The following is a 27357-nucleotide window of genomic DNA, read 5'->3' as shown; positions in this document are numbered from 1 at the left end:
AACTTTCTTGACGATCCCAGGGAAGATAGAGACTAAGAACTGGGCCGACCATGGATTCAACTTCTTATGTGAAGGTATTAGGTCGTTCAAAGCAAAGAAAGTTTTGTATGTAAATGGGTCACTACTATTTCTCCAACTACTGTATTTCGATTCAATTCTCCATGGTGGAGTATATGTTGATAAGTCTTTGGATCCCATTGTGTCATGGGACAATAAGTCGGTGTGGAAAATGATTATATGGGTCAGAAAGCAAGGTGGGTTTGATAGTCCAACCGTTCGGGTAGTTTCAAAGCACAGTCCAACGAATGAAGTGTCGAGAGTAAACCTTGAAAGAATTGTTCAAGAAGTTGCAGTCAGTTTGGAGCCAATAATACAGGCCGAGGTGAAGCGATCAGTTGAAGGACTTGCTATAACTTTGGGGCCGATAATACAGGCGGAGGTCCAGCGGTCAATGTTGGAATTCACTGACAAGGTAATGAGTCAAGTGAGCTCCTTCAATAAAGACGCAAGACAACATCTTCATCCGGGACATGAAGATGTAAATCAAACTAAGGACAGTCCACTGAAAGAACGAGATCAAGGTGGTGAGAGTGTTGTGAAGAAGAAGGGTGAAGAAGCTAGCAAATTAAAGGAGAAAGGTGTAGTTGATGTAAACAATACTTGGATGCCATTACCGGATGGACAGAGTTTCAGTGAACCCGAGGTATGATGACCGATTAGGAGTTTGAAGATCGAGTTTGTTGTTATCTTTTAGATTTTTTAAGCATGCATGCATTGAATATCCCAAAACGAGCTAGCAACCCCCTATCTCTGCCCTTTTTCTCCCAATTTTCATCTTTCATAAACACCATCCAAAAATCTACAAGTTCAGGATTAGTCTTGCATAATGATAAAACAAGAGAAGCAAAATGTTGGTTGATTAGATTATTTATATATAATTAAAAAAAAATAAAGGGAGGGAGAGAAGAAGAGAAGAAAAAAATGGAGAGAAAAGAAAGAGATGGAGAGAATAAGAAGAAGAAGAAAAAAAAAAAGGGAGAGAAGAAGAGAAGAAAAAAAATGGAGGGGAGAGATGGACAATTTCCGAAAGGGGAGAAGAACAGGAAAAAAGTGAGAGATTGAGGGATGTAGAGAAGAGAAAAAAAGAGAGGGGGAGATGAGAAAGTCGACGAAGAGAGGAAGTGGAATGAAGGAAAAATAATATTAAAGAGAGAGAGAGAGAGAGAGAGAGAGAGAGAGAGAGAGAATAAGAAAGAATTTTATTTTATTTTTTAAAAAAAGGCATGATGTTGGGGATATGAGATATTTAAAAAATATATATTTTAAAAAAATACAGAATTACTCTCCTTAACGGGTGGATGCAATATTCGCAAATTGACCCGACATGACTTGTTAGCTTAATGGGTTCACTCGTTTTCAACCCTACCCATTAAGTTCAACCCAAATATTGATAATTTGATGCGAATTTGTGTCATGTTAACGGATCGTGTGCAATATTGCCGGGTCTAATTTCTGCACCTCACAAAGGTAAGGTGAAGGATTAAAATATCGGCCGTGCAGATAATATAGGGCCTCCAATTTACGGAAATTTCGAGGAATATATCGTTATCGTTTTAGGTATCGGGAAAAAATCAACAAAAATGACAAATATAAGCATTGAAATATGTAATTTTGGTGTAAAATGTTCATAAATGTTATGTACATTATCAATGATTGTATTAAAAATTAGGATTAACCGAAGTAGTAGGCAGGGGCGGCCCTGGCATGATGCAATGCAAGTGGTGCCACTGCATAGAGCTCCTAATTTTTTAGGACCTCCGATTTTTTTTTACTTTATATAATATATATTAATATTATAACAACTGTATATATACTCCAATGTGCCGCACATTGACACAAAATTTTATTTAGTGGATATGGTTTCTAGTGCATATCCTTTGGTACAAGGTCTAGGTTTGAGTCTTAGTTATGTGAATATATTTGTAATTTTATTCTCTTTTTATTATAAGAACAAAATTTTAAATAGTTTTAAAAAGAAGCACGTGAAAAATATAAGGGGATAGATCCAATTAAACTAACAATAGTATATATTGCACCCATACATTTTTTCCTTAAAAAATAATAATAATAATTTCTTCAACTCAAAACAAAACACCCATTCATGTCTTCTTTCTCGTCAACTTTTATTTTCTGAACGAATGCACTCCCTGCGTTCACTTGAACAAATAGCCCTTTTGTTTGGAAAACTAAGTTAGTAGGGTCCATTTTCCAGGGGAACAGGTAAATTTACTTAACAAAGGCACTCTTTGCATTCGAGTGAATAAATATCCCGTTTATTTGAAAAAGTAAGTCCGTGGGGTACATTTTTTCAGGGAACGGACAACTTTACTCAACAAACGCAACCCTTGAGTTCGCGTGAACAAATAGCATGTTTGTTTGAAAAAGTAAGTTAGTTGAGCCCTTTTTTTCGGGGAACAGACAACTTTTCTCAACGAATGCAACCCCTGCGTTACTGTGAACAAATGGCATGTTTGTTTGAAAAAGTAAGTTAGTTGGACCCATTTTTCTGGAGAATAGGCAGCTTTACTCAACGAACGCAAACTATTGGTTTCGGATGAACAAATAGCCCATTTGTATGGAAAATTTAGTTAGTTGGGCCAATTTTTTCGAGGAAGAAGCACCTTTACTCAACGAACGTAATCCCTGCGTTCGCGTGAACAAATAGCTCGTTTGTTTGAAAAAGTAAGTTAGTTGGGCCAATTTCTCCGAGGAACGAGCAACTTTACTCAACGAATGCAACCTCTGCATTGACATGAACAAATAGCCCGTTTGTTTGAAAAAGTAAGTTAGTTTTGTCCTTTTTTCGAGGAACGGGAAACTTTACTCAACCAACACAACTCCTGCGTTTACGTGAACAAATAGCCCGTTTGTTTGAAAAAGTAAATTAGTTTGGCCCATTTTTTTGAAGAACGAGAAACTTTACTCCATGAACGCAACCCTTGCGTTTACGTGAACAAATAGCCCGTTTGTTTGAAAAAGTAAGTTGGTTGGATATATTTTTTCGGCGAACAGAAAACTCTCCTCAACGAAAGCACTGTTGCGTTGGTGTTAAAAAATATCCCGTTTGTTTAAAAAAGTAAGGTGGTTGGGGCATGTTTTAAGCGAACGGGTAACTTTTCTCCAAGAACGCACGTATTGCGTTCGTTTGAACAAATATCCTGTTTGTTTAAAAAAGTAACTTTGTTGGCCTTCTTTTTCGGCGGAACGTTGAGTATTTTTGAACGAAAGCAAACCCTTACGTTCGTTTGAACAAACTTCCCGTTTGTTTGAAAAAATAAGTTGGTTGGGCTCATTTTACGGGGAACGAATAACTTTACTGAACGAACACAACCCTTGCATTCGCTAGAACAAACAACCCGTTTGTTTGAAAAAGTAAGTTGGTGTGGTTGGGGCATGTTTTCGACGAACGGGTAACTTTTCTCAAGTAACGCACATATTGCATTCGTGTGAATAAATAAAATGTTGGTTTGAACAAGTAAGATTGTTGGCCCTCTTTTTCGGTGGAACGTCGAGTATTTCTAAACGAAAGCAAACCCCTGTGTTCGATTGAACAAACTACCCGTTTATTTGCAAAAGTAAGTTGGTTTGGCCTATTTTTAGGGAACGGGTAACTTTACTGAACGAACGCAACCCTTGCGTTCACTAGAACAAACACCACGTTTGTTTGAAAAAGTAAGGTTGTTGGGGATATTTTATCGGCGAACGGGGTAACGTTTCTCAACGAACGCAATCCTTTCAGTTGTGTGAACTTGTTTTAAGAAATTGATGGCAGTTTTGTAATTGAAAAGAAGTTAAAAGCCTCTTTGTTATGTTGTAAATGGGCTTTGGGTGTGTTTCTAAAGTCCATTTCATATGGAGTATTTTTATAATTTGGGCCCATATATTGGGTATAATAGCGAATCTCCCAAAAGAAAAAGGTCATGAGATAAATTGAAAATTGGGTACAAGTTCAAAAATTAAATCAACAATTTAGCCATGTTTAATGGTTTTTGGGCATATATCGCATATTTGATATCACATGTGTGCAATTCTCAGTTTATAATATGCATATGCATATACCTGTATGCAATTTTGTAGCATCTATGTGCAATTCTCATTTTACAATATGCAATTTTGTAACATCTGTTTGCAGTTCTTAGTTTACAATATGCAATTGGATTCCGCCCTTGTTTTGGTTTTTAACTTTGTCATTTTTACCAGAAGGCTCATCAGCTCACTCTTATAATGTATGCAAAGATCGCCAAATTTCCTCTTTTTGGCTAGAGGCCCTCTTTTTTGTGCGTGTTCATTTGCAATGACAATAGGATAATCTACTACTACGCAAAACTTGGCACCACCCCTCAGAAGACACAATCAAATAATTAAAACAGATTTGCATTTCACCTAAGCAACTCATGATTTTGGCACAAAGACAAATTATCCAGTACAAATTTCCTTTATTTGTTTTTTCACATGTATCCATACTCCTTTTCAGTAACCAATGCAGTGATGTGCACCTTCCTTGCCATTTGTGCACCTACAATAGGAAAAATGGAAAAAATTAGACGCAAGAGAAATCATAAAATTACACAATCTACAAATTTGAACAGCAAGAAAGAAACAAACAGTAATTAGAATGAACAACCAAATAATGAAAGAACCTCAAAATACAACCAATCAAATTCTATGATGACAATTACCCAAATTGAAGTAAATAATAGTGCAACTAAAAAAGAAAATTATAGCTTTTCGTTTAAAATAAAATTAAAAAATTACAACCACGAAGCATGAAACTTAAACTGAATACAGAACATGAAAGAAAAAAATTGCAACCAAATGTTCCTATTATAGGAAAAGGGACTAATATGGGCGTTCAATTGGGAAAATGGAAATATTATTAGCCTTTAAGGCTTTTTATACAAAGAGAAAACAGATATCACACAAAAACATTAACAAATTTCAAACAGCAATTGTGTACTTAAACTAACTCTTTACCCAAAAAAAGGAAAAGCAAAGAAAAAATAGAGCTATACTAATTATTTCTCCGCTAAAAAGACAATCATATTAGTAATGTATATACCTTAAATGCTTCACAGCTTTATCTCTTAATTGGTCCCCTATGAAATTTTTTGACTTCATCCATTATGCACAACAAAACAGAATAGATAGTTTAAAGAACAAAACTAATATCAACTAATGAAAACAGGAATAGTGGCTCAATTTACATTCTATTGCCAAATCACATACCAAATGGATGCTTGGTAATAAACCAAAATGAAGCTATTGATCTGCAAAACAGATAAATAAGTTTAAACAAACAAACAAAGGCATAGTCACCCAAAGACTCAATCTTTGGGTTCAAATACTAAAACAATTTATTCATCATATAAAGATCATATAACTTGGATTAAATATCATCCAATTTGTTTCTTTCTTATAAGATCTGCATTAGAAGGTCAGAGCGTTTGCAGTCACAAGAAAAAGGAATTTCACAGAAAGTTGAAATAGAAGTAACTGAAAGAAAGCATTTTCTTCACCTAACTGCTTCTAACCCTTCAACTCCTCTGCCAAAAGAATCCCCTGAGAAAACAAAAGAAGAACAAAAATCAAAGCCTAATCTGGACACAACTCTAAATAAATGAATTAATGAGAAAAGCAGAGATGAAGAGGAGAGCACCAAAAAATAGCAAGCAACTAAAATGAACTGCTGATTATGAATATAAAAAAGATTCTTGAAGGCAGAACCATCTAAGCTTATAATCTGTAATAGAAATTGACACATTAAATCTAACACAAATAACATGTTATCTAAAACTCAAACAAATTAATACAACACTCGAAAAGCAAAAATACCACTCGACATTCCAAATGTCATCTATAAATGGCACATAACTTGTCCCTCTCAATGTCAGTACACAACCAAAAACTGGAAGCACCGTGTTATTTGGAGTGTAACACAGCATGCGATTGGCCTGTCATGATATCCAGCTTCTTTCCAGTCGGACTCTTTGTGTAAAGTACAATTGCCATTTTCTGAATAAGCACTTGATGTAATCAGAAAAATCCAACTCAAAGGTTGCAAAGATTCATGACCAATGATGTGCGATAATTGGTATAAAACTATGAATAGCACACAATAAACAACAGAAAGAAGAAACCTTGATACAATTAACATGACTATTGCAAATTCAAAAAGAAATAAATGACCAAAACTCTGCTGCACAATCATTAGAGGCTTCTTGAACAGAGACAAAATAAAGCAAGTACAAGTCCTGGCGAAGCTCTGTCATCAACCCTTCAATGAAGCAACTCGTAAGAAACTCACCACCACCATTGTCTTGAATGCCCATATGGTAGCCAAGATCAAAATCAAGAAGTGCAGTGCCACCATTGCATACCCAACATGAGTGTGACATTTCAGCAAACAAATGGAGAGCATGTGGTGATATGCCAGATGTATCAACCCCAAAACCCAATTGCTTTCAAGCTTATTGATCAAGATTCTTCAAAGACAAAAACCGAGTAATGATCTAAATTTTTGTGGACATGATGGGTTGTTTTATATAAACATGTAGGGGTAAAATCGTCCGTTCAGAATAAATTGCCCCTTCTCGTTTGTGATGCTATGTATTTCGGATAATTGTGCCCGGTGATTGAAAGTACAAAATATATCTACTTATGCTAGTACAATAAAATATGATCCATTATTCTTATTTAGGTTTGCACACAGTCACTCTTACATTGCATCGTCGTACTGCAATTGCATGTGTGTTATGCAAACGCTACCCGCCTGTGAGCAAACTCCACATAGCTTAAAAACGCAAAGTTAATGAATGTATGGTGCGAAGACAAAGAAAAGTAACTAACTACTTCATTATGACCTTATGGCTATTAATACATATTAGGGTTAACCACATTATGGTTTACGAAATTGGGGATATTTTTGAATATGATTTGTACTACATGACAATTTCTATTACTAAATATTTTCAAATAATTGGTCCTTTTGTAGTATAATATGTTCGGATTATTGCCCCTTACCGTTTGTCATGCTCTGTATTTCAAATAATTGAGCCCTTCGATTTATAGTAAAAAATATTTCTAATTATGCATGTACAGTAAAATATGATCCATTTTTCTTATTTTCGTTTGTGCACAATCACTCTTGCATTGCATCACCAACATGCAATTGCATGCTTGCAATGCAAATGTTGCCCGACTGTTGGCAAACTCTTCAGAGCATAAACACGAAGCTAAAAACATACAATTGCATAAACTCATTACTCAAAATATATTGAACTCCTAAACTGCATGAACTCATTACCCAAAATACATTCAACTCATAAACCAGAAAAAGAGGGTTGTTTGAACTCTTACTTGATGTTTCCAAATTTTCAACGCATCCTCTTTACACTTCCTTTCTCCACCAACTCAAATGTCGTCGTTCACACAATTCCAACAAATCAAACTAAATTCCACTCAATTTGGTGACCATTACATCATGGAGGCTGGACCCATCTTCAATTTCGCAACGATTACCTCTCTGCAGATCAGTTTTGGGCAAGCAGAGAGAAGAGTTGAGGACCTCGCTTAGGCAGAGTGGCCAGCTTTGTCTTCAGTTTTCTCATGACGACCTCGATTCGGTGAGCAGTAGCTTTTTCTGTAGATGCATTTTGGCCAACACAGGATGAATTTGGGCAAGTAGGGAGAGGATTTGGTGGGCAAGCAGGGAGAGCATTTGATGGGCAAGCAGAGAGAGGATTTGGGGGCGCTTATGATTGGATTTAGGCAAGCAGAGAAAAGAGCTGGAGGCTCTTACGATTCAATTTAGAGAGAAAACTTGGAGCGAGCGTCGTCTTCCACCTCCACAGCATGCGTCTGGTTCTGTTAGCCCTTATAAGAGTCACATGTGACTCAGGTGCTCAATAACAAAGGGCTGAATAGGTTATCCAGTCATTCAATCTCAACCATCCATTTTTGAAATGCAAACTCAACCTTTGGATAAGTGGCTGTACAGATACAGCCAAGGCGAAAATTTATATATATACTAAAACTGAATAAAATTACTGTTCCTAGACTATTCATTCGCAATAGTGGAATGACGTTTGTGCCCCTGCTTAATTGGTTGCCCTCTTAATTATGTTTAGTAAAATGGCATTTTTTCCCTAATGCATAGCGACATAACCCTTTTGTCTGGTCGCTTCTTTTTGGAGAAAACCAAAGCCGCTTCATCGAAGAGAAGTGAGAGAGAGAGAGGCCTCAGAGATCATAGTCGTCTTCTCCAACTCTCTCCCCGTCTCTTTCCCTTTCTCTCTGCCGCCGCCGCCGTCATCATCACAAGCACCGACTCTCCGCCACCGTCTCCGATGCCCTCCAGCCCTGTTCTCATCTCTTCGTGGGAACCGAAATTCCCACTTTTGGCTGGCTCTTTCTCCCATGAGAGCTTCACTATTGAAGCTTGATCTGGCTTTCTTGCGGCCGTTGATTTCATTTGTGGCTGCTATGGTGCGAATTGGTTCGTTCATTTGGTCCTCTTCTTCATTAGATAACCTTCTTTTCATTTGTTCTCCTGTTTGTCTCATATCGCATTCTTCCTCTTTCGTTGGGTTTCCTTCAATTTTTCAGATATGTCTCCTTTTCTGTTCTTCTTTTTAATCGCGTCTTCTTTTGATGTTTTGTAGGTAGTGTTTCGACGGACGGTTCTGATGCCTCACCTGTTGGATCTCCCGATCACGCCTCCTCCGAGATTCAACGACAGCCATCCGACGATGGCATGATCAATTGTCTGGGACCGGCGGTCTCTCCGAGGATCTCAAACAAAAAATTATTAAACAGGCAAGATCTCTTTGTATCTCTCTATTTGAACATGTAGAGAATGAACCGTAGGAGCTTAATATATGTTTGTATCTAAAAGGAAATATGGTTGGTTCGATATAAGATCATTCAAACAAAAAATCTGATTTAACACTCTATAAAATATGTAGAAACCTACTTACCCTCTATTTGTTTGCTAAGAAAATGCAAGAAAAAAACAGAAAATTTCATCTTTTTAAACATTTTACTGTTGTTTTGTGGGTAGGAGTTCAATAATTATGCTTATAAGGGCGTTTGAGGTCACCCACTTAATAACATTAGTACTTTTTATTGAAAGCAAAAGTTTGAGTCTTTGTTCTATAATTATGTTGGATTGAAAATTTGGTGCCTTTGTTCTTTCTTGCATGTGCTTGGAATTACAATGAAAATTTTCTTTCATTGTTTTTTTTGTTGTTGAAGGGTTTGGGCACGAGGACAAAGGTGATTTTGCAACTTCACCAAAGTATTTCAGGTAAGAACCATATCCTTGAATTGCTCTTTTGGACCAAAATTAGGCCTTTTCTGTGATGGTTTATCATCTGATTGGGTTATATGTTTGAGCTTATGGATTGGTTCATGGTGGATTTGAATTGACACGCGGAGTTGCTTGGGTGAAGTTGATGACTGTGTGCATTGCAGGACTACAACAACAAAATGGTGCAATTACATCTAATTGTGACTTTGAAATAGAAAAAAGGTTTGCATCGTTTAATTGCCTCCGCTGTATTTTAATTTCTTTCCCTTTTATTAATTTTGATTGTATTACTTCCCAATGATGGGATTGAACAGGCTTTTGAATTGGTAATGGGAGGTGACTATTTGTGCGTGAATAAAGGCTTGCCATTGCCATTGCCGCTGTTGTGGGACAGAGCCAATGTATATGTACAGAAGTTGTGGTATACATTGTTCTTTCTCCCTCTCTTTAATTTCAGTTTTTTTTTCCTTTAATAGAATTTCGTCAAATATTTTGGTTCTGGACTTTTTGTGTTGAAGAAATTTACAATAAAGGTATTTTATGATGTTCTGTGTTCATAAATATCTTTTGTAGAACAACACAGAATGTTGACTGACTTTGAAGGTGCTACAAGAAGAAGCGAAGTAGGGTTCCGCATTTGGACTAGCAAAGAGGTTTGTCAATCGTTCTCTCATCCTCTGTTTTTTTTCTTTCAATAACTCGATTACATCTCAGCCTTAAATTCACTGTTTTTTTTATATTTCAGTTTAATTTAATGGGACAATTTCTGTTACAGAATTCTAAATTATGCATTTTTTAAACTAGGATGCTTGGGGGGGTTTTTTAATTTTCTTTTCCTCATATTATAACTTAGATGGGTATGCTTCAAGAAGGTTGGTTTTATTCTTGAAGAATACCCATTTGGTTTTATACATAGTTTATTTAGTTAAATATAAGGCTACTGGTGAAATGGATTAGCCAAATTCTTAGCATTGTTGTAAACAGTCAGTTTAAGTGGAGGTTTGTTGTATGAAATTTGGTAAACAAATATCTAGAAAATTATCTTCATAGTTTCTTAGGTTCCATTTAATTTGGTATTTGTTTGTGTGATATATTTTTCTTAGGGCATGTCAAATGGTAAAGCTGCAATTAATGGTGTCGTTTTTGTGTTGCAGTTCCACCAGTACCAGGTTGTTGGGAGGAAGCTCCCTACAGCATCTGATGAGCACCCCAAGACTTACCGAATGAAGCTTTGGGCCACCAATGAGGTTCGCCCAAGTCCAAGTTCTGGTATAATCCTTAGCATTAGCTTGGCTTTTATGATCCAAATGTTCATTGGTGAATTTTGGGTTAAACTTAATTGTGTTGGTTGATTTGTTTGGATTAGGTATTTCCTGAGGAAGCTGAAGAAGGTCAAGAAGAGCAATGGCTAAGTGCTTGCCATTAATGAGGTTTGTTCTCTCTGCCATTTATACTTTACTTTTTTCTAATTAATAAATTTGTACCCATTTTGATTATTTGTCAGTGTCTAATGTAGTAAATGTTGTTTTGCAGTGGGGAAGTGGTTCCTCCTCAACTCTCCTCCTGGCGAAATCCAATTTGTTGCCAAAGGCCTCACCTTTTACCCCCAAAGCGTCACTCTTTTATCACTTTTATTTCGCTTTTCTAATTTTGTTTCAATCATTTGAATCGCATTTTGCATTTGATGTTTGGCTTTGGTGGCAGATGTGAAGGAGGCTGCGCCATAGGCATCCCCTCGAAATGCCCGGTTGAATTGGAGACGTATGTTTTCTTTTCTTTTTTTCCCTTCAAAATTGAAGCCTCCTCTTTGCTGAATAAAGGCTCCTCTTGGTTTTAGTGTCTCATTTCGATGAATTTTGGGCTCTCAAATGTGTCTGCAAAATTGCAAACCTTTCTTTTGTATTGGGGTTCCAATTTTCCGGGTGATAAGTCTTTCCTCTTTTTTTTAAATATTTACTCTCATGTCTCTGTCCAAAACATTTTTTTTATAGTACGTTTTGTGCAATGTACAAATATATTATAGGAATAGAAGATGAATCTGTCTTTTCAACAAACAGCAAGAGTTACATATTCTGCGAGTACTTTACTCCACCAGTTTTAGAATGAATTTTTTTATAAAAACATTATCTCTTTAAACTCAACATTTAATTTTGAATTTTCCAATGAAAATGACACAATTTTTGGTACAGTTTTCTTCCGATAATTGGAGTAGGCAAGTAGCAAAGGATAAACTATCAAAATCGTAGGTAGGTTACAGGAACCCAAATTATTGTAAAATTTGATTGGTAAAGATTTAAAAGTATGTTAGATTGACAATAAAAAAAGTGAAAGATCAATTACAGAGAAATGGGTGGCGCGAGTGGTCTTAATTGTTGCATGTCTTCCTTATATGTGCATATTCTGTCTATTATTCTCTATTTCATGATTGATTTGATTATCTGTTTTTATCCTCTAGGTTTGTTGGGATGTTAATAAGGTTTTGTGCTTTTGCAAAATATTGGTTCATCCTTTCAATTTATATGATATGAATGTGTCCTGTAGTATGCATATTTTAGATTTCTTATTTGACGATTTATGAGCTGAAATGGGATGTGCCACAATTTGGTACATACATGCCGCTACTAAGCTGTGGTTTGATTTGATATTTGTGGAAGTTTTGCAACATTTATAGATTCGTACATACGGACTTTTAAGAATGAAAATTTCCTTTTATGGCAACCCATAACAAATACCAATGTAGCTTGCAGGGCTTGGATTGTGCATCGAGCACTGAAGAGCTTGGATTGTGCTTCAAATACTGAAGTTGTTGTGGCACTGGAACACCAAGGAGTTTGTAAGTGAAAGGAGCTGCCAGCAAAGGGCTAATCTTCTACAAGTGGTGACTCATATTTTTGTTTTTTGTATGCTCAATGATTCTTTGGCACTTCTTACTTTGGCATTTAATTAACTACCATACATTTGATTTGTGGTGATATTTGGCTGATTCTGTTTATTTGCTTTCTCGGGAAACAGAGGAAGAGGAAGAAAAAGTAAAAATGGGCATCCAACATTCAAAAACTTTTATGCTCTTATTCTCTGTTTTAGAAACACTTGCTTTGGTCTCTATCAAAAGCAATCAATTCCTCAATTGTTGTTAGGGTCACCCTAAATTGTGTAATGATCTGTTGTTAATATTTGCTTTTTTATTAATTTTTTGTCTTCATGTGTTTTTATACTGATTTTGTGTAATATTTATTGATTTGGTGATGTCATGTTAGAGATGTTCAAAGTTTAAAGACTACCTCCATTATCTGAATTCTAATTCCGAATTTTAATCCTTCTCTCTTTCTAAGTTTGAACGCTACCTCTATTATTTGGAATTGATTAAGATTCTTTTTAGCTAATGTAGTTTGGCTAATTTTTTCTTTAGGAGTATTAGACTTGCAAAACAAAGATGCCACTATTTAGATCTCCATGTCTATATAAATAGTACCATCTTGCCTACATATTTTCACGACTATGTATACATTTCACAAGGTTTTAAAACCCGCAGCATCGTGCGGGCACCATTACTAGTTAGGTTCCTAAGTCTTAGTTTTTCCATACAACTTAGAGTTTCACTGTGATCAACCACAAACCATATTAGCTTGCCATAACATATATGATATATATATATATATATGTAGTTTATTGATTGAGAGGTTGTCTGTCCAAATTCCTACGTTTTAGTTAACGAACCATATGTCGATTCCACAAAACATTTTTCTTAGAGGCCATACAGTATGTGTATGATATATTTCATGGCGCAGGTGGATGGGATGCCATACTGCTACCAAAGTAAGGAAGAGAACCCAATTGTCTCTAGGTTTTACTATATTTGAGGAGCCTCTAGACTAGGTTTTAGTGTTCAGTACTTAGGTGTGTGTGGCGGATACGTGCAAATGTGCAACTTGTGCATGACGACCGGAAGTCTGTATGTGTATGAGTTGAAAGAATCACAAGATGCAGCTGCTGGCAAAAAGTTGTGTTTGAGTAAACGCTGGATTTATTCCTTGGACCCTGAAATGTTTGGGAACCGTCAATCGTGTTGTGTACTGCATGCTTTTGACCCAAACAATGAGGATATTTTGTATCTGCGTGTGTATGCAGATATTATCAAGTGCAACATTCGCACAGGAAAGTGGTCAAATATAGTTAAAAACTGTGCAGCACATCGTTACTATTACAAGGTTGTGCTCCCGTGGTGGCCGACGCGTTCCTAGACTAGCTCAGCTAGTTGATAGCAAGAATTAAAGTACTAACTTTTATCTGTTGATTATTTGTATTGCGTTGTTCATACCATCTAATTTCTTTCTTGTTATAGTTTCCTGCTCTCTCTCTCTCTCTCTCTCTCTCTCTCTCTCTCTCTAGATTTACAAAACTTACAAATTCTATAACTTCCAGTGCATTGGAACACAATACTGATATTTCAACTGAGATGATCTTCACAAAAAAAAAGAAAAAGAAAGTATATGTAGTCTGATAAAGTGTATGTAACTATAGTTGACTTCATTGTCAAACATGAAAAGAGAATCTTACTTTCCTTTTTTTCCTTGGTAACCAAGCAAGCATACACATAGACGAAACCTTCCACACAGAAGCATCAGCCACCTGCACCCAATCTAGCAGTCAACATTCAACTAAAAAGTGAAGCTTTTTTTTGTCAACATTGCCACATCATCTTTGTGTGCGCTGCAAGTATGCATGCTTGCTTCCCAAACCAGCACAAATGTTATAAGAAACTACTCATCGCCCTCTCAATGCCCCATCAACTACAATACCTCATTTCTTCTTTAAAATTGAACACCAAAAAAAATCACTTTTTTTTTTTAAACCAACAATAAAATAAAAGTAGGCCATGTCCACTGCTGGTTATAGTCTTGCTGAAGCACATGTGCTGAGATGCCTCCACAAGAAGAAAATGAAGATGGAAGAAGAAGCAGAAAGAGGCAAGTTGGGCACAGCTAAGGGTGAAACGGTTCGCCCAAGTACTAGTTGTTTCTTCTGGATGTACTTGAAGAAGAAAGTACATCCAAGAAATGCTCAGAGTCAGGGGACTTGCTCAGCTCAAACGTCAGAAGTTAGGACTTTGGACCATAAAGTTTGACCCTGCTCAAGCTCGCTAATTATCAGCTGCTTATAGTAATTGGGTTGGGTTGTCCATATTAATGAAGTTAATGAAGTCCAATTAGAGCTTTGTGTAATTTGCTACTAGGTTGTTGCCTTTATTATTTTCCATTGTTTTGTTTTAGCTATATCTGAAATATCTCGAGACATTTGTTTTTGACTAAATGTCTCGAGACATTGATACAAGTTGTTGCAATAAAGTTGTTACATCTGGGCTAACATTTCTGTGCCACCGAGAAATTATATTCTAGGTGGGGAATTGAGCCTCTACATTTGGAGTTTACGCATTTACTCGCATTTCGCAAAATCTTGACCATCTTAATAATCTAACTGTTTAAAACAAGACACATCATCAAATCTTAAAAAATTAATTAAAAAAATATAATAACTTTAAATATTTAAAATTTTAATTTAAAACTAAAAAAATAAGATAAAATCACATAAACTAAAAATTAAAAAACCAGAGATGCAACTTTCCCTCCCCACTCTTATCCCCTAACACACCCAAGCAGACATAACACCACCATCTCTCTCCACACACACCCCAACACAACACCACCCAAGCCGCTACACATACCATTCACCATCTCTCTCTCTGTATTGCTCGCAACCCCCTTCCCCTTTTGATAATCTCTCTCTATATTCCTTACAGGGCCCCCTTAACTACCCCTCACCTTTCAAAAAAAACCTATATTCCTCCCCCTCACCTTCCCTGGAAAGGGCGGAGTGGATTTTTTATATTTATTTATGTTTTTTTTGTTTAAACAATTAAATAATTGTTAAATTTAAATAATTTTATGATGAAAAGGAAAATTAAATATTTATGTTGTTAATATGTTATCTCTTTAAACGGTTACATTATTAGAATGGTCAAGATTTTGCCAACTGCGGATAAATACGTAAACTGTAAATGCAGAGGCTTAAAGAATCAAAGAAGGTTAAAAAAAAATTTAACTAAAATTATTTGGTGCTGACAAAGAAGGGGATGCAGCATGGGCATATAGAGGAATCGCAGATAGAACGGTGAACTTCACTCTCTCTGGCAGATAGAACCCTAAATTTGGGTTTTTGTTTTATCACAAAAATTATAATGTAAATCATATAGATAGTAGGACAAGAAACCTAAATTACTAAGGATTCCGAATTGCTTCTACCGTGTGTCAAGGATTTATTGATTTGTTTTTTTCAAGCAACAAATTTGTTTTTCAATGCAAGTCTGTGTCCAAGCGTTGGTGCACCCTCATCGCAGATCCTTATTTTATTGGCCGCTTTGTAAGTATCAAAAGTTATAAGAGAACTCCAAAGATATGCACTTTGATAACCAAAAGTGCATTGGAATTCCCTCTTTTATTGTCGTCCCCACCCATTAATCTACTAACTCCGGTGCTCAAAGGATTCCTGGGTGTCCACCGTTTGATGGAAAAGCCAGTTGTTGTAGCGATATATAATGACTTAGTTTTGTTTTGCATAACCGAGGATTATCAACGCGATTACTACATTTGCAATGCATACACCATGCAATATGCTGAACTTCCTCCCACCGCAAGTCAATGTCACAAGAGTGTGCGGGTAGGAATCATCTGCAATGTTGTTCCTGACTATAAATTTGAGGAAGATGATTGGAAAGGAAACAACATCCATCTTAATGTTGAGTGTAGGTTCACGGTTGTGAGAATTCTTCCTCCTGTTGAATATGCAAATGATGAGAAGAAAGGTGATATATGTTCAAATTAGACGTGGAGATCTTCTCCTCTGACACTGGTGAGTGGAGAGAATCAGTCGTCTCGTCCCCTCGACATTTCAATTTTGGTGACCTCAATGTGTTCTCCTTTGCATACAATGGATATTGGCCAACAGACCGCGGCCTTAGTGTTATTGGTTTGGGTCCATTCTATGACAATGATGGAACTAGTAGCAGCAGCAGTAATAATGGTGATTGTATGATTGATCATAAACTGCGTTTCACCGTATTTGAGGAGACTCTAGACTTTGGTTTTAGTGTTCAGTACTTAGGTGTCTGCGGAGGATATGTGCTAATGTGCAACATGAACAGGACGACCCGAAGTCTGTATGTATATGAGTTGAAACAAACACAAGATGGAGCTGCTGCTGGCAAAAATTTGTGTTTGAGTAAACGCGGGGTTTATTCCTTCGATCCTGAAATGATTCCGATCAACGCGTATTGCGTAATGATTGCTTTTTATCCAAATAATAAGGATATTTTTTATCTGCATGTGCGGAGAGATATTATCAAGTGGAACATTCGCACAGGAGAGTGGTCAAAGTTATTTGAACACTGGGCAACACATCGTTACTATTACACAGTTGTGCTCCCGTGGTGGCCGACGCCAGTTCCTAGACTAGCGCAGCAGCATGCGCATCGATCCGTGGCGGAGGAAGTAGCAGCGGCTAGTAGATAGCAAGAACTAGAGTGGTAAACTTTTGTTTGTATTTGATATTCAATTCAATGTTGCAATGAAGACCAAATTACCCATACAATTTCAATGAAGACATGCCGACGCCGACAGAAATTACAATGGATACATAGTCTGAAATTTAATAGAGATTTTTCTTGCAAAAAATAAACAAAGAAAAATAAAGAGTGAGATTTGTAATCCATTGAACAGAATAGCCTCACTTATAAATGATTATTAGTAAACACGTCTCTCATGTACATACTTTTTATCGTCATTTTGTTTCTCTACAATTCAGCTCGGAGAATTTGGTTGTTGTTTTAGTTCCAAATTTGGCAATTGGTGTGTGGCGTCATGTTTAATTGAGTAATTTTTTGGCGTCATCGCTATACCGTCACGTGATGTTACAGTCCTCTCATTATACGATATGCTCATTAATAATATATGCTAGATTGAGAAAGTATCAATCATGTCACCCATCTATATTAACACGTGGGATAAGGGATATGTAACGGTGTGATGGCTGTGCTCAAGTATTGTCACAACTAGAGATAGTTGGCCTTGCTATTTTTAATTGTTTTTCAAATTTAAAAATAATAGGAAATATCAGCCTATCGCGATATAATATTATTTTGAACAGTCCCGATCTCTTGGACCACAGGAGTCCAAGAGATCAGGACTGTTATTTTGAAATTTGCTAGCGATTGGAAATCCATTGACTGGAATACCCTCAATGATAATGAGTATGTAGTACACGAAATCCTTTTGTGTACATTACTTACACGTGTGAGGCAAGTGCCACTTGGTGGACGCAACGAATGAGATTTAAAATCGATTCCCATTTGGCTTTGACCTTATTTTCTCAACTAGTCGATGCGAAAGAAGATCCCCATTTTGCTCTGACCTAATTCGCTCAACTACTTGATGCGAAAAAGAGAGAAAGAAACTCTAATTGATGAAACAAAACTCATTCAGCCATCAAATGCAAAAGAAGAACCCTAAATTCTCCCTTGCAAACCCCCTACTATACAGGTATATTGCCTTTGCAATTTACACAATCTTCTTTTGTAGGGTTTCTATGTAAGAGACTCATATGATTTTGTACGTATTTGGGGTTTTCCTTTTTTCTAGTGGATTTCTTTCGCTTGTATTAACTTTTTTTTTTTTTTTTTTTTTTGGGTCTTAATTTGAAACTTAAGAACACTAGAATATGAAAAGACAGGAAAACCAAAAGCAGGATGCAAGACTTGGTCTGGGTTGAGAGTGTACTTTCTTTGCAGGAGGAACGTTTGCAAAATGGGGGGCATGAAAAATGGAGAGATCTCTTTTGCCCCGTGCTAAACGATGGTGTGCAAGCCAAAGAATTTGATGTGCATATGGCGATTTTCTTTTTCATCCGGGTGATCAGGTAACAGGATGGGGTTAGGATTAGCCCCAAAAATGGAAGGGGATTAGGATTAGAATTAATGAGTAATGCTTTCTTTCTTTTTTAGAGATATGAGTATGGTTAAATGAACCTTTTTTTTTAAGGGTGATTCACTATTATACCCAATATAGAAGTCCAAATTATAATAATAAAAACCTATATGAAATGGACTTTAAAAACACACTCAAAGGCTTCTAACTTCTTCTAAATTGCAAAACTGTCATCGATTTCTTAAAACAAGTACAATCCCAAAACCTCATATATAAAAAACCCAAAACATTAAATAGGGTATGAAAGTAATTTAATAATAAAAATTAAATTCAATAGAGTCAGCTGTCAATTTTTAGGTTTTATTTTTTGTTTGTCTATAGAAATTATATGGTGTAGGGTTGATCTATATCATTAGTGCTAATAATTGGTATATGACTAAATATCTTTTTTTTTTAAGGACTTTTTTAATTGAGAGGTGTAATAGCATACTGAACTCACACACGGATGCTAGAACTGGAGCCCATGACATTTCAAACGAGAGTAAATGCTTCAAACTACTGCACTAATGAGTCCTTTGCAGAATGAATTGTATTTTAAAACCACATTATGTAACCAATAATTATCACTTGGTCATGATAATTGATATGTAACACTCGAACAATAACAATGTTTCACTAAAAAAAAAAAAAAAGGTGTGAAAATTGTGGCATTCGGCATTAACTACTTGTTTGGAACATCTCTTCAAAAATAAGCCAAATGAAAACTGCTTAACAATTTGATCATTATAGTGAATATTTTCATTCTACATAAAAAATATCGTATTCATCTTTTTATTCTATCACAATTAGACAACTCAATGTTGTCTAATTTGACTAATTTCTTGTAACGCTTATTGTTAAGGGAGTGTTGACTTAGAAGGGTAACGGTTCTTATCATGAAATGAGATGACATTGTAGAATGAACCAGAGATACAATTTATATGTCACACATGCGCAAGCATTGCACTCGAGAGTTACAACTTACATGAATTCATGGAAGCCAGAGATACAACACCAGACAAGGCCTCTCTCTCTCTCTCTCTCTCTCTCTCTCTCTCTCTCTACGTGTCTAATAAGCTGGCTGCTGAACAAGAAAGGAGCAGACCTGGCATCAAAAATGGAAGCCAGAGAATACCAAACCAGACAAATTCAGTTCATCCATGCCCCACTCCATGATCACTTGTGCAACCCCCTCCCTGCTCTCACCAAGCCCCCACCAATCACATTCTACACGACACTGGGATCAGACTCAAAACGCGCCACTTCTGGCGCCGGTTACAGCAATCGCAGGCCATGCCGGTTCCAGACGAGCCAAGCCCCTCGCCGATCCCGCAAAATATGCAGCCGTTTCTTGGTGAGTGTGAAATGACGTTTGCGACCTTTAATATTGCTTGTGTGAGTCACGGTGCCAGGAGGGTCCTCTCTGTGCAATTAAGGTAATCCAGCTCAGTTAAGGTTTTTCCTATATATAAAGGGTTTAGCAAAAACACTCGAGAGATGGTTGCTCTCTCTCTTCTCATTTGGTCTCTTTGTCCACTGTTTCTTCTCTCTTTCTCTGCCACAGGGAAAATGTACTAAATATAATGCACCAGTGCCATTGATAAAGTAAGTACAAAATTATTATGTTTTCTCTCTCATATATATATATATATATATATATTTCATGTAATCTGCATTTGAATTTGTGTTTTGATTAGCTTGTTAATTTCACTAATTTGAATCTCTTAATTGTGTTTTATATATCGATCTATGCCAAATGTTTTTGCTTCTCTAGGCTAGATATATTTGTTCGACTTGATCTGTTTTGTTTTTGTTTATATATAATGTATATTTGAAATCTCGATGGTACGAGGGATGGTACGAGGGAAGGGAAAATAGTTGTATTTGAACTAGTCTTGATCCACTTGAAGCCAAATTTTCAGACTGATACCTTATAGGTTAATCTGTATTGTTTCTAAGGATTGTGCATTCATCACCAGACACAGTTGCTTCTTTCTTTTTTCTTTAACTTAACTGTCCTAAATTATTGGCTTAATTTATAGAAATGAATGTGAATTTGATTTATGGTCTATTGTTGCATAAATAGTAAACGGCATATATTTTTGGCAATTGAATCTTCATAATCTCCATTGATTTATTTACTCCCTTACAAAATCTGCATGAGATGATGTGATTTTGTTTCCTCCATATGGATTCGGACTGTATTTTTATTCTATTAAAGTTTTTGTTTATGCAAATAATATTAGAATTCCTCATCCAGCCTCTTGCATTCAAAATGAATTATTATTTTTCTATATATATATATATATTTATTTATTTTAAGTTATATTTCTTAATTAACCTTCTTGAGATTAACAGGAAGAGAAAAATCCAACCAGATAGGGAGAGAAACGTTTGATGAAAGCAGACAAAATGCAGTTAAGAGGTAAAAGCAATTGATTCCACCAAAAGAGTTTGTTCTTATCCAATTGGATAAAACTTCATATATAATAATTAAATTTATAATTAAAATACCCGATTTGTTATTATAGCCACATTATTATTCTGATATCTTCTTCTTTAATTACTTGCAGGTTAATGACTGGGTAGGTAGGTTTTTTTTTTTTCTTTTTCCAAAAGGGTTGGTAGGTTAATTTCTAGAAAACCACAAGCATCCTACATAAGCTGGCCATTAAATTAGCTAGCCCCTTTTGTTATCTTGACTGTGGAACCATGGATTCTTTGAGTAGTGATCCAAGCTATTTTGGTAGAGCTAAATCCATAATTTCCTCCCTTTTTGGGATTTTCCTGTGGGCAACCAGGTTACCATTTGCAATGCAAATGGTAAAAGCATTCCCAAACCATCATCATCTTGAACTAGGGCTCAAAACCCTAAATTTTTCGGAAGCAGCTAGAAACCCTCAAAATTTAGATCATCACCACCCCCACATTATTCACAACCATAAGGTTTCACCAACACCATCATCATCATCATCATCCGGATCGTCTTCACTCACTTCTTCTTGTATGTTGGATAGCTCTTTATCTTGGTCGTCCTCTGCAATGGACGACCTGATTGGTACGGACAGCGGCGTCCCAATCATGCTAACCGAGGAACAAGAGAAATTAGGATTTTTGAAAAATACAGTAGAATTTAGCATGAGTCGTAGGAATGAAGCCAAGAGCACCCGGAGTACTACTACTAAAAGGAGTGAAAAGATCAAGAGAGAATATCCACCGCCAATACCATTGCTTGCACAGACTGGGAACTTGCAAGGTCGTATGCCCTGGATTTTGACCAAGCATTATGATCACTCGAATGGAAGGCTTGTCCTTAAAGGAGAGAGAGTGAAGCACCATGAGTACTTCGAAGCCCACCGGGAGGACGGTCGCCTTATTTTGAACCTTGTACCTCTGGACAATGCCTTAGCATGTTTTGACAGTGCCCTAACATGTTGTGATGAAGAAAATGAAGAAGAGCTTGAAATGGACGAAGGCCTCCAAACCGTCGATGAGGATGTTGGCGAGGTTGAGGAGGATGACGATGATGAATGTGATGAGAACAAGGTGAATGAGACTCACCAGGATGTGGAGAAGAAAGCAATGGATGTGATATCAGGTTATAATTCGGTGCCTCAGTCACATTTGAAGATGAGTATATTTGAAAGGTATCGAATTCGAAGTCTACCCAATTTGAAAAATGCAGGTGAGAACAATATCGTCGAGTTTGGTTCAACTTCATTTTATGATGTTTCTCAAAATATCCATGAGCACCCGCAGAGTTGCTTAGGCCACCCTGCTTCAGCTCCTCTTCGTCCAATGACTCCTGTTATGTAAGCTTTGGGTGTTGTAAGCAATATATAGGTGCCTGGAGTTAGCAGTATATGTAGTCATAGAGAGCACATTAGCACACAGTAGCTAGGAAACCTTTCGTGCAAAGCTTTCCTTCCAAAATTAAAAGCGTAGCATCTTTTGCTATTTGTTTGTTCTTTTGTTTTTGTTTTTTTCCAAATTATAGAATAATTAAAGAAATACTTTACCACTGGCTAATGCATTCATACATAACAAAGATAATATTTACGTAACGCATTGGGACAAGTCACAATCAAGTATCAAACTCATGACAAGTACATATACTTGAATACCATATGCTGTCATCTTTTTTATTTTATTTTAAAGGACACAACAATATAAGCGAGGATATATATGATCAAGATTTCTCAGAAGAATATAAATGTAGGATCAATGCTATGAATATATATATATATATATATATGCAAATAAATAGCATCATCATAGTAATCAATATATAGGTAGATTGTAATTCTACTTTTCCAAAATATTATGTATTTTTGTTGGGCAGATATACAACATAATGAAGGTCCCCCGATTTTCTAGCTAATTTCCTATGTATAGCCTCATTCTAAAGCAAAACTCTTGATATAGGAACTAGTATGTTAATAACTAATTATGACGGCCACGATATCCGGGGGATTATACATATCTTATTTTTGCATAAATGGTGTAATTAAGGATAAAGATTTATATTTTATATTTTTATTATTTAAGTTTCGTACAAGCTCTCAAAATCTTAAAACCAAACCCGTTCAAAGATTCATAATATTCCTTCAGAAGTTGACCAGTAAAGTATCCCAAAAGACACTAAAGTTTATCTGTCAAAACTAAAAACCAAAGGAAGCACACACAAAAAAAAAAAAAAAAAAAAAAAAAAAAAAAAACTAAACTAAACTAAACTAAACACCAAGGGAAGCCTCTTGGAGACTTCCAACAAGCACGTGTTGTATAACAGTGCATAATGCATCATGGATCAACGAGTGCCACGCAGCCGTGGTATTTTGATTTTTTTCTTCTTCCTTCTTCATGAAGGATTAATATATCCTTTTAAATCCCTTGGGAGTGAATGAATTACAACTTTCATAAGATATTATTTTCCAACATTGAATCATAGTTTCTCCATTCAGCTCACTTTTTTAAAAAATATGTCGAGTTGGACACCGTCATGCGATATTATCAATTTATTAATATTATAATAAAATTATGATACGATTTTATATTATAATAAAACCATTGTCATGTTAGTTTACTAGTCCTTCCCACCCCAATTGCTAGTTTACATTCTAAATTATGGTCTTCCAAATAATGAAGTGACGTTTCATTTGTTTATATCTAGCACATGATGTGTACATTATTTAATGAGCTAAAGTGTTTTTTTATTTATTTATTTTTTTTATTTATTTTTATTTTGGCGAAAGGAGTTAAAGTGTTGGTGGTTGGATTTTTACGAAGCTTACTATTATTTTCTCTTTCGAAAGCGACTATTTAACCTCATTATGTATTGTATTGAATTGACCATACTCCTTTGGGCCCAAAAATAAAAATATTAAATATAAAGGAAACAATAAAAAATTCTACTTGGACAATGTGATAAATAACAACACAACACGTGTCGTTATCCAGTAAACTCAAATCGTCTTCCTTTTTCAGAGACACCGCACCATTTCATTACCATAATTGCATGAAGCAGATCAAGCTTCAATAAAAAGAAGCATCTTCATTCTCAAATCTACATGTACTTGGATTTTTACCAACCAAATCTAAGGGCTTCGCACTGTTTCCTCTGAACAGGTACAAACTGGCGCATACCCAATTTCTCTTTTGCTTTTGTTTTGGCTGAAAAACTCAATTATTTATTACTCTGTAATCTTAGAAGTTAGAACTATGTACGTGTGCTCAGAATTTTGCTGCAATTTGGTGGTTCCGGCGGAAAATTTAATTTTTTTTAATAAATATTATTGCTCTGTTTTGTGATTTTGATTGTGGGATTTTCCAGTTTCTTTGGTTATGAAGTTTTAGAAGCTGGATTATATGTAATTTCCTTTTCAATTATTCGAGTTTGAAATTCCTGATGTTTAATTTTTGCTGGGTTTTTGAGTAGCTTGTTGGTGAGCTGTTAAAAATTGAATTTTGCTATAAATATTGGTGATCATTTTTTGTGGAGATGAAAATGAAGTTTATGATCTGTTTGTTGAGGAGAGAGAAGGTAATCTTGGGGAAGAGGGGTGTGTGTGTGTGTGTTCATTTAGCTTTTGCATCGATGAACTGAAAGTAGAACGAATAATTTTGCAGCACTTGGACTAAAGCATTTAGCTTTTGCATTGATGAACTGAAAGTAGAATGAATAATTTTGCAGCACTTGGGCTAAAGCAAAAAAGGTGTCAATTTTTCAGTTTGGCTGGTCCAAGTCGGCTGCTGTGTGTGTGGTCAAATTAGCTTTGGCATTGATGAACTGAAAGTAGAATGAATAGTTATGCAGCCCTGGGGCTAAATTCAAATATGGGGTTGTTTTTTAGTTTGACGGGTTCCAAGTCTGGGACTAACAAGTTTCATGATGTCTCTCAGATTTACTTAACTTTCTGGTTTCTCAATGGGGGGTATTTTGAGTTTGGTTGGTCCCAGATCTCGGACAAACGAGTACCATGAAGTCTCTCCGAATGATACCTGTAAGAGGCAAAGATTATCATCATGTACTTTCGAGGAGAGACAAAGATTAATTCCCAATCTTCCTGATGAGATATCAATCCAAATTATTGCTAGACTTCCTAGAATTTGCTACTTTGATATCAGGCTGGTTTCACGGAAGTGGAAGGAAACTGTTAGGAGCTCTGAACTATTTAAATTGCGAAAAGAACTTGGTAGAACTGAAGAATGGCTATACATGTTGACTAAAATTGAAGAGGATAAACTTTCCTGGCATACTTTTGACCCCCTGTCAAAAAAGTGGCTGAGGCTACCTCAGATGCCCAATGTGGTTTATGAAGAAGAATCTAGTAAGGGTTTGTCTTGGTTTTGGATGTTGAATATGGTGGGCCCAACCATCAAAATTGCTGATACTATTAGAGGCTGGCTAGGGAGAAAGAATTCATTTGATCAAATGCCATTTTGTGGTTGTGCCATTGGTGCTGTTGATGGATGCCTCTATGTTCTAGGTGGATTTTATAGATCTACGACCATGAGGTGCGTCTGGAGATTTGATCCTATTCAGAACGCATGGAGTGAAGTGAGAGCCATGTCTGCAAGTAGGGCCTATTGTAAGACAGGCATTCTGAATAACAAGCTCTATGTTGTTGGAGGGGTTAGTCGAGGACGAGGTGGATTGATCCCTCTTCAGTCTGCCGAAGTTTTTGAGCCCTCCACTGGTACATGGTCCCAAGTACCAAGCATGCCATTCGCAAGAGCTCAAGCCTTGCCGACTGCCTTTTTGACTGACATGCTAAGGCCAATTGCCACTGGGTTGACTTCATACATGGGAAGGTTATGTGTATCCCAGAGTTTGTACTCATGGCCCTTTTTTGTTGATGTTGGGGGAGAAATTTATGATCCTGAGACAAATTCATGGGATGATATGCCAATTGGCATGGGAGAGGGTTGGCCTGCTCGGCAGGCGGGTACAAAGTTGAGCGTTGTGGTTGATGGTGAATTGTATGCATTTGATCCTTCGAGTTCTTTGGATAGTGGTAAGATCAAGGTGTATGATCAAGGAGAAGATGCTTGGAAAGTTGTTATAGGAAAAGTCCCTATTCATGACTTTGCTGGTTCAGAATCTCCATATTTACTTGCTGGTTTTCATGGAAAGCTTCATGTCATCACAAAAGATGTAAATCATGAAATCACAGTTCTGCGGGCTGACCTGTGCAGTAATTTGGGGCCTTTGTCACCAAGCTCACCTTCTCTCTTACCTGGCTCCTCACTTGATCATTTTGACTCAGTGGCAGAATCAGATGCAGTTGTGTGGAAGGCCATTGGCACTAGGGATTTTGGGTCAGTTGAATTGGTTGGTTGTCAAGTCATTGACGTTTAGCATATGGCTGAGAATCCATGTTATTCAATGGGCTCTTTGAATCTATATGAGTGAGCTGTATGGCGCGGAGCTTGATTTCATAGTTTAGAAGGAGCTCAGCACCTGGGAAACAGTTCTGGTAGGCTATAGTTATAGTATATATGTATAAGCAATTCTAAGAATAATGTAGCTTCAAGATTTGATTATCTTATTTAGATGTCCATCGGCTGGATCATATATCTCGGTTGAAAGGAAAGTTAATGTATCATTTAAGTGTGATTAAACATAGTTGTATTGTATACGTATTATTTGTAAAAATGAAAATCAAATAGACAGTTGCTGCACTTGCTTGGTGCATCACTTCTGAGCATATTTTCTATTTGTGATTTCTTTGTCCACCACTTCAGTACTAGTAACGAGCAACTATATTTGCGAAATTAAAATTGAGTTTCTTCTGTTGAAAGAAAATGGGTTTTCGAGGATATAATTGGTTCAATTTCAACAGGGGAACAGTGACTGGTTAAATAAAAATGGGAAAAAGAGAAGAAAGGGTTTGGGGGCAGCAAACCATGTGAGCAGATCATTTTCATCCTGTACCTATGCAATTATGCATAAGATTTGGTTCCCTGAGACTACAATGCAGAAATTGAATATGGAAACAGATATTTTGAGCAGACATCTGCTTCCAATAAAATCACAGGGAATTGCTTTGTGATTAAAACCAACGTACAAGTTGTCTGGTTGACATTTCATTTGTGAGGGTGATAATACTGATTCTACACAATATCATAAAATTGAGAGGTTGTGAAATTCAAGAGTCCGGACTCCATTGGTGAGCACTACTTCTTGTTCTTCTAATGCTTGATATCCGTACCACCTTCTATTTGTGTTTCCTGCTTTCTTATCTCACTCCTCATCGTCACATTCGTGCTTATCTCACTCCTTTGTGCATGTCTTACCCCTCATAGGAGGAATGAGATAGACACAGAAGTTATTCCCTTAGTATTTCGCCACATGAAGAATGAGATAGGCACGAGGATGCATTGTATGTGTAACATGAAAGTTATTTCCTTGAGCATTACACCTTTTGTAGTGCTAGCGCTAACTGCAATCAAATCAGTTGGATATGAACATTGTCC

General features: G+C 36.4%; 1 protein-coding gene and 2 long non-coding RNA genes across 7 annotated transcripts; 2 read left to right on the top strand and 1 right to left on the bottom strand.

Moving 5' to 3' along the window:
* Positions 1 to 4503: 4503 nt before the first annotated feature.
* LOC117614938 lies at positions 4504 to 7526 on the bottom strand. The gene is made up of 3 exons (XR_004583932.1): positions 7417 to 7526; positions 5577 to 5619; positions 4504 to 4576 (listed from the first exon to the last, which is right to left on the bottom strand). It is a non-coding gene; the product is annotated as an uncharacterized LOC117614938 (long non-coding RNA).
* A 3539-nt stretch (positions 7527 to 11065) lies between these two features.
* Positions 11066 to 12577, top strand: LOC117637042. 2 transcript variants are annotated; one of them, XR_004587137.1, is made up of 2 exons: positions 11066 to 11128; positions 12115 to 12577. It is a non-coding gene; the product is annotated as an uncharacterized LOC117637042 (long non-coding RNA). The 2 variants fall into 2 exon arrangements; XR_004587136.1 differs by having other exon boundaries at positions 11067 to 11128; positions 12108 to 12577.
* Positions 12578 to 23852: 11275 nt separating this feature from the next.
* On the top strand, positions 23853 to 26588 carry LOC117615289 (F-box/kelch-repeat protein At1g22040). 4 transcript variants are annotated; one of them, XM_034344345.1, is made up of 2 exons: positions 23853 to 24006; positions 24781 to 26588. In XM_034344345.1, the coding sequence occupies exon 2, from the start codon at positions 24806 to 24808 to the stop codon at positions 26237 to 26239; it is 1434 nt and encodes a 477-aa protein (XP_034200236.1). In that variant the 5' UTR covers positions 23853 to 24006; positions 24781 to 24805; the 3' UTR covers positions 26240 to 26588. The 4 variants fall into 4 exon arrangements, with proteins under 4 accessions (XP_034200236.1, XP_034200239.1, XP_034200238.1 ...); XM_034344348.1 differs by having other exon boundaries at positions 23864 to 24006; positions 24609 to 26588; XM_034344347.1 differs by having other exon boundaries at positions 23864 to 24006; positions 24572 to 26588.
* The last annotated feature ends 769 nt before the right edge of the window (positions 26589 to 27357 follow it).

This window comes from Prunus dulcis, chromosome 1 (assembly GCF_902201215.1).
Source record: "Prunus dulcis chromosome 1, ALMONDv2, whole genome shotgun sequence".
Taxonomy (NCBI): Eukaryota; Viridiplantae; Streptophyta; class Magnoliopsida; order Rosales; family Rosaceae; genus Prunus; species Prunus dulcis.
Note: the sequence above shows the minus strand (reverse complement) of the source record. Positions and strands in the feature narration are given on the sequence as shown.